The sequence below is a fragment of the Labrus bergylta genome, chromosome 3, assembly GCF_963930695.1.
Source record: "Labrus bergylta chromosome 3, fLabBer1.1, whole genome shotgun sequence".
Classification (NCBI taxonomy): domain Eukaryota; kingdom Metazoa; phylum Chordata; class Actinopteri; order Labriformes; family Labridae; genus Labrus; species Labrus bergylta.
In genome coordinates, this window is record NC_089197.1 from 18,646,661 (window position 1) to 18,655,274 (window position 8,614).

Sequence of the window (8,614 nt, forward strand, 5' to 3'; positions counted from 1 at the left end):
AGAGGTGCCAAAAATAGGCCTGCAGCCTGTGTTACTTTTATTTCAATAGCAGGTGTGTAGCTAAATCTGGCCCTACACATGTCCACCAGCTGAAAGTAGCTTTGCAGCTCAAAGGTTCAGAATAGACTCAGCATTCACACACACACACACACAGACACGCACGCACGCACGCACGCACGCACGCACGCACACACACACACACACACACACATATATAATCACTCGCATATTTTTCCAAATGCAGGCACAAACAAAGTCACAATTACACAGGAGCTAACAAACCCACGTTTGACCTTTCCTCCATTTTTATGTTTTCATGTCTGTAGCCAGATCATTAAGAAATGCTTGCTCACCTCTCTTCCTCTCCTGTCTCGTGTGGTTGATATGGTTCATACAAACATTTGTAAAGTATATATATATATATATATATATATATCTGTGTTTTAATTATTAGTTTAAATACGTTTTCTCTTTGCCTACATTTGTTTACTTTTTTACTTCACTTCAGTAGTGTATTGTATGTGGAGTTTATTCAAAAATAAAAATTATATTTCGGTTGTTTTGGCTGATTTGGTATGTAGTGTGTATTGCCTTGTATTTGTCTTTTGGGTCCTTTTTTTGTACAAGCTATTTATAGGTTTCAAACACATCCAAATACACGCTCATACATTTTGTGAAAGAAATTAACTAATTACGAAACTTAAACCAAATTACACAACAGCTGCTTACTACTTACACGTCACACATAGAATATGAAATGTTTTTGTCTATAATGAAACAATATTAAACCTTCATCATAACAGCCCATCCAAGCATTTACATTGAGCATGGTATCCAAACTATGATATTGTCACCAATGCAGAAGCTTAATAATTTCAATATGGATTTACAAACCCCTGAAGCGTGTCATTATGCACTGTGACACTATCCCATATGCTCACACTTGATACAGTTTATGTATGTTCAACAGAAAAAGTTAGGATCCTTTCAGGCATGCTTGTTGTCCAGTGAAGCGCCTGAACACATATGGACTAACCCATGTGATCCGGACAGGCAGCGCTTGTGTTCTGGTTTTAGAGCGAGGGAGAAGTGCAAGGAGAGAGCTGCACTGCTGACTGTCTACCACAACAGGTGAAAAAACACGGCCTGTCATTGCTATATAGGGAAGAAAGTAGTCTACACACCGCATCGCCACCCTGACTGATGTCCCCTGAACCCACCACCCAACCAGCCAGCTGGTAAACAACACACACACACACACACACACACACACACACACACACACACACACATACACACACACACACACACAATGCCACAGCCGCGCATGCACATGCGCTCAGAGACACTTGTCCCAATAGCAAGGGCATTCTACACACCAAAGAAAAACACACACAGCCACAGATATATGCCTGCTGAGACACACACCTGACACACAAGTGACTTCAACACTTGTCACCCAAACAGGGAAGACATACATATTTGGAATTTCTGTCCCTTTACACAAGCATATGAAGTGTTCATGACAGTTGGCACTAAAAGGAACAAATGACTGTGTAGTTTATAGCTGACAGCTTTTGCGGTACCACAGAAGTGAGAATATTTGTGTCATTTTTTAACAATTTTTTTGATGTGTGAATGAGTTCTCGAACATGACATGCTAAATGTAACCTTTTGCACCAAAGGAACTGTTGTTGCATTTTTTTGCTTTTATTTGACAAAGTGAATGTTTAAGTATCAGGAGAAAATCATGTCACTGAGTGACATAAAAAATACTTCCCAGACTGGAATCAAACTTTGGTAAATGCGTTCACATTATATGACATGCATCTCAATGTTTAGATCGCTGCACTCCCCAGCTTAGTTCAGTTTTAAGGTATAAGACAAAATTGCATTTGACCTAGATCAGTCATCTCTTAGAGAAGAACTGTTTGCAATGTTGTAGATACCATCTCTCTTAAATAGATGTCTTTCCTCTCCAATGCTTACTATTAAATGAAGAGTTACAGCTTACAGCTTTTGGTTCACTGGTACAACATGCCTCCAAGTTAATGTATTTTTCACACCTGCCTGTTGACACCTGCTGACATGGCTCATCATCACAAAAGAAAACACAGAGCTAAACAACAGTTATGTTTGTAATGTATAGATTTATAGATAGATAAATGATACTATTATTTGCACTTGACCCTATGAAGCTGACTTGGTGTGTCATTAATTTGAAAATCATGTGACAAAAGAATAGGGTCTTACTTGATTTACTTGTAGTTGGTGTGTATGAAGCATTGCGATTGGTTGCTTGGCTGACTGCCGGGGTTGGAGGAGGCATGGTGGGTGGGGTGGACCTGGGCTGGGTTTTCACATCCGCAGGTGAATCTGGCATTGTTCCAACCTTCGGCACTCTGCTACCTGCAAAATGATAAAAAACAAGAGACGGTCATAAAGTTGGAGCTTCTGCATGAGTTTAAAAGAAAAAAAAAAAAACTATCAAAGAGGAGACAGCTGGTTAAGAAGCAGAGCACTGACATTTTCACCTGGGAATCATCGATTGTTTCCCTTAAACCAAAAGCCGCCCCAAAAGAAGCCAAACAAATCAATGCAGGGTGGAAATGAATCCAAACTTGTATTGTGTCTCTCTTGTTGGAGATTCATGGGCCTGGGAGACATACAGTAACACCTGCTCACAAGCTCAGCTGCTGCTGACTTAGCCCCCCCCCTTCTTCTCTCTCTCTCTCTCTCTCTCTCTCTCTCTCTCTCTCTCTCTCTCTCTCACAAACACATACTCCTAGCAGCTTTGACATCCCAATCAGTGCCCCTCCACTGTAACCTCCAGCACCCAGACACACACAGAAACAGATATTCCCAGGCACACACTCCTCCCCGCCTGTCCCCTCTTGTCCCCCAGTTCAGACAGCCGGTTTGACAGCTAGTGACAAGTGCAGCTGGATCTGCTGCTGTCCGTCACCGCGTGGACCGGCTTTCAGCAAAGCTCCATCCTGCTACCAGAAGCCTCCCTGTCCTTAGCCAGACACCCTGCCAGGACCAAACAAGGCAAGGCCTGGCTGTGTAGCATGAAGGGAATGGATGGTACAGTGAGGGGCATTCGAAGAAAACATGACACGGGGTGGATGTAGGATGACCACAAGCATGTGTGAGGACTGCTGCCTTACATTCTGTTTCTGTGGCAGAGCCTCATGAGGTCTATATATGCAGTTTGCCTTTCAGAAGAACACCACCTTGCACCATACTGCATGCATGCAACCAGTCAAACTATATATACGCAATAAAAATATGCAACAGGTCTATTATTTAGCGAGCTGAGCGTGTTGACCGTCTTTTTGTGTATCACTGTCTGTCCGTGCAGCTGCTGGAACTAGATCTTTCTGCAATTTAAACCTGAGCTGAGGGTGTGATGACTTGTGCTGCCTGTGAGAAGATGGCTTTAGGGTCTGTGTTCACGTCCATACCTGAAAGACTGAATTAAATGTTGCACTATGCAATGAGAAACAACAATATGTTGCATGGTTTTATATGTTAGTTATGCAGTTACAGGTTTATTTCTGCTTTGGTACAGTACCACTATTAAGGGTGGTAAACAGCATTCGTAATAAGAGTACATAGAGAGGACTCTCCTCTATGCTCTAGCAAAACAGTTGTAAACCACATTGTAAACACTATGTGGTGTTTATTAATTCCATTCGTCGTCATCTTTTCCTTTTCTCTCTTTCAGACATGTCTTAATTTATTACAGGAGAAAATGTGAAACAAATTAAGTCTTAAGTATGAGGCCCTGACAAAAAAAATCCAATTCACATTTTGTTTCCGCATATTCACAGTGAGAGGTCACTGCAAGAGTTGCTCAGTGCTCTGCAAGTGAGATCGAAAAAAAACAGATAGTTATTGTTCAGTAGTCATGTTTTCTATTCCAATGGTTCTCAACTGGATTAGCCTCAGGGCCCACAAATAACTCCTTCATGAAAAATTGCTACTCGAATGTCCTTGCACGCTACAAAACGTGTGATTGAACAAAGAAACAAAGAAAACAAACATGTACAAAAAATTCCTCATCGACTTTTTGACGCCATTTTAACCCAGGCACACATTTGCGACCCACTGAAAAAAGCTCTGTGACCCACTTTTGGGTCCCGACCTACTCGTTGAGAACCACTGCTTTAAACTGTTTGCAATTAAAATAACAACAATCACGATTGATATCAAACATCCAAACCTTAAAAAATGTTTATACTCCGACAATAAATCTTTTTACATAACTAATTTTTCAAATCACTCTCAAATGTCTTTCCAACTTCACTCCTGGTGATCTTTTATGGATTCCGACGTTTTCCCCACAAAACTCCTGCCTCACTTGGCCCGAGTGTTCACCTATTTCTGAGAGCGCTCATGTTGACGCGTTCAACAGCTGGGTGTCTGTATTTAAAGAGTGCCACTCTGGAGTGTGCTGCACGAGGGCCATTGACACAGTGATCCTCAAGAACACGAGGGGCACTCCACTGTTTGCCCCATGCCAGACGCTCAGAGCATAAACACACAAGGTTGTAGATAGAGGCAGATGGGAAAGGTTGGTATAAATAGATGCAGCGATTCTCTACATTAGAATCCTAAACACACAAACAAGCTCTTGGTGCTGCTGGATTGGTTTGGCTGCTTCCTGTAGGGAGGAAGCCATATGTTTCAGAAAAAACTCCTTCTTGATCAAATATACATGTAGCAGTGTTTACAATGGGACTTCCATATTATACATGTCCTAACAAAGAATATCCTTACATCCACTGTAATAACCAAGTGTGTTAGTACAGTTCTACCACATAAAGAATGACTCTTAATGGTATGACGCTTCATTCAATGGAACAGATTTATTTTTGGTAAAGCCCATGTCATACAGCATGGTAACAAAGTGCTTCACAAATTGTGAAGAAGTATATGTATAATTATAGTAGGAGAAATAATCATTTAAAAAAATTCCGAAAAGAAAAAAAGGAAATATTGACTTTACAGCACACTACTGCACAGAATTACAACAGATGTTCAAACGCCGGTTTGTATAGCTTCAACCTGAATAGGATAAAAAAAAAGCAGCCATGACATTATCACATCTTAAGAGAACAGGACGGATAGGAAGATGAGGAGAGAATAAGAGGACCGTCCAGCCAGTCTGCTCCTACTGTGGGATTATAGACAGCTGTTTAATCTGACCAGCTACAGGGAAGGGGCACACACATACGCACCACGCTCAGGATTTTACTTTTAATACATTAGGAAGTCTGCTAGGTCTGCCAACCCATCTGTGGCCATTTGTGCTCCTTTTGTGCTTTGTGCTGAAACAATCAAACTAAGGGAAGTAGAAAATAGAGAGACTGTTGCACCAAGTAAAACTGACCTGTAGCTAAGGTTGGATCATGCTTTTTTTTCCCCCAACAGGTTATTTATTTTGCTCTCTGAGAAGAGCCATTTTGTGATCAATACAGAAGAGAGTATATCTGAGGATATGAATGCTTTGCCTTTCCCCCAAACTGTCACTATTCAGTATCATAAAAAAATCAAACAATAAGATGCAATCATTGCCTATCTCTTTGCGTCTCTCCGACTCTCTGAACAGCTGTATGTCTGCACATTTGATGTAATTGGGGCTAAAATATTGCTCACCAAAAGAAACAGTATGCAGCCTGAGTTCTAAAAATGTTCTCTGTCTTCCACTCTCTTGTGCCATGATGAAACAAGATGCAAAGCAATCCACCAAGAGACACACCAAACCACAGATCATGTGCTGTACGATTGCACACACACTCTCAGTGGTGTGTGTAACTTTCTGAAGCCATTTTTGGGGTCTCATAATGGATTAAAAGACACATGACTTCGCTCAAACTCTCAAAAAATGAACACACACACTTGTATACCAACAAATACCATCATGTAAGCCATTAGAAGGTCATTCTGATGCATGGTCTTATTTTATATTGACCATAATATGACCATGTGTTGACTGTATGCATATCTGTTTGTATGTAAGTGTGTGCGTGCTTCTACTGGAAATACAGCTGCAACTTATTAGCTTTAGCTAACCGCTGCAGAACAGTCCCCTTAAATCCCCCCCCCGTCTATTCAATCTCTCGTGCTCCACAGAGACTCTCCTCAGTGACCACATAGCCTAAAAACTCTCTCTCTCTCTTCATCTCCCGCTCCTTACATCCCTTTCTCCCTCCCTCCCTCCCTCGCACTGTAATTCCCCCAGTCTCCAGGAATGCTGTTGTTTTTAATTTCTCCCAGCTGCTCTGGCTGGCTGCCCGGCCGCCTGCCTTCCCACATCTGTTCCCTATCAGGCCGCTGAGGAGTCCACACAAACAGAGCCTGAGCCCCTGGCCCCCAGCCTCCCACCAGGCCTTCATATCAAAACATGGGGATTGTAGCCCGGTGCCCTGGACCTCAGACTTAAGGATACAGCACCCATAGCAACCTCCACTCTCATACAGCCGGCCTAAATAGCATTCCAAAGAAAAAGACCGCCGACATCAGTAGAACAATCTTCATTTGACCTGGAGCAATCTACAAAACATCCTCTTTTCTTTCTCTGCACCTGATGGTTCTGTATTTTGCCTTACAGTTTGTTAAGTCTGAACACAGGTAAAATGGGACTGTGAGTGTGAGGGTGTGTGCATTTGTCAGCACCCAGGCTGCCTCTGCAGACTGATCGTAGACTCCACTTCATCTTGAGCTGATTTAGAGTTCAGAGGCTTTAAAGCTCTCACTAATGACAGGGTGGGAGACAGGCCTTTACAGTGCATGCACACACACACACACACACACCCAGGCAAGCACACAAATAGATACACAGCTGTACGCCTGATGTTTGCAAAGTTTGCTGTATGCATATGCTCACGCTGCGGACACAAACACATATTTTCCCCTATGTTACTTGAGAATCCCTATGATAGTACACATGCAGCGCCGGCTGAACAAACATGTAGAACAAAAAAAAAAAAAAAAAAAAACACAAACAGAGGAAGAGGGGCGGGTGGAGGAGTTCTACTTATTAAGCGCTGACAAAAGCCGAGTTGTCTTTGATCTGATTACCGTCAGCAAATCAATGACAAGTCACTGGTTTTAAACTGGCAGGTAAAACAAGGGCTAACTTGAGGACAGACTCGGAGTGAGGACGGATTAAAGACAACGTATGCCGAGCCAGAGGTGCTAAGGGTAGAGGAGTTGTTCTTCTGCCTCTCTGAGCTGCAGGGATCCTGTCAGACAGTGCTTATATCTGTGAAAGCTGTTATTGATGTAATTGTATTGAAGTTCTAGCGACCATCTGTTCTCCTCTGGGAGGGCCTGGCTCCTCTCGTCGGCAGTGAAGTGGTTATGTGTAGCATATCACTGCTGCCGACGTGCTCGCAGAGAAAAAACTTCCTTTTCAGATTTTCCCAACGGCTGCTAATAAAATCCAGATGCTAGACTGGAGCTGTTTCTGTCTTGCTCGCTCACCGCTCCCACCTCCTCCCTCTCCCTTCTATGTCCCCCTACATCTCTTCTCTTGTTCCCGCCTCACTCTCTCCTGTCCTTTTACATTGCTAATCATTTATTTTTCTCTTTTCATCTGCCTCTTCTCTTTTCACTCCCCGAACCATCCATCCATCCTCTCCTCCTCTTTCTCTGCAGCCACTAACCCAGAGCTATTCCTAAATAAAGGAAAGTATTTGTGACATTCAGGCGAGGCGGCTGTGCCAAGAACAACTCCCCTGCTAGCCAGACACATCTGGAGTGTGTTAGGACTGCACTGGGCACTGGTACCAGCACCGTCTCTCCCACCACGCACACACACACACAGCAAAGGGTCACAAATTCTGGATACTACAAATTAGATTGAATTCAATTTCACAATGAAGACCTTGTTGTTTTGAAAACTGTAATCCTAGTTGCTTGCCAGACAGCCCCTGCAGCTGTATGCATGAATCCTCTTGTTGTATTTCCTCAGCAGCAAGCGAGGAACACAGTTTTGTTCATAATTGTGAAAACACATGACTACTTGCATGTATTTTGTGTCTGCATGTGATCTACATTTGAGTGCACGCATGTGTTTTGTGCATCTACATGATTCTGTTTCAGTATCGCTGTGTGCGTGTATCTCTCTGTGTGTGTGTGTGTGTGTGTGTGTGTGTGTGTGTGTGGCTTCAGGGTCTCTGTGTGAGAGGAGTTGAACACCTGAACATCAATAACTGTCATGTGGGCCACCTGGGACCCCACAGCCAGCTTGCACCATAGGCACACAGCCATCACCAGCACAGCTGCCACAGAGAGAGGAGGGGAGGGAGAAAGAGGCACACACTCAGCTATATGAGGAAGGTGACTGTGCATATACATTAGGGAACAGGTCAGAGAGGCAGACAGACATGAGCAGAAGAAGGATTTACATGAAGCTTCTGCTCTGCATGATAACTCCTCTTTGTTCTCTCTTGTCTACATCTTCTTTTCCTCATCCTGTCAGCCATGTGCCTCACTTTGCCAGCTGAGAGCTCAGCCTCAGGCTGTCACGTTTCAACTTGAGATCTGACTTTTATTCCTCTTTCTGGCGAGCTGAGTAGGTGGGCTCCATCAGACATGTCAT

The 8,614-nt window shown here is 43.2% G+C and overlaps 1 protein-coding gene across 6 annotated transcripts in view; it reads right to left on the bottom strand.

Annotated features, from left to right (window-relative positions):
* The window catches only part of cbfa2t3 (CBFA2/RUNX1 partner transcriptional co-repressor 3), a 43,775-nt gene that overhangs the window by 16,207 nt on the left and 18,954 nt on the right, over positions 1-8,614 (bottom strand). For all 6 annotated transcript variants that reach the window (XM_065952864.1, XM_065952862.1, XM_065952861.1 and 3 more), the window contains exon 2: positions 2,254-2,409. In XM_065952864.1, coding sequence (XP_065808936.1) covers positions 2,254-2,409 — 156 coding nt within the window. The remainder of the gene's footprint in view (positions 1-2,253; positions 2,410-8,614) is intronic.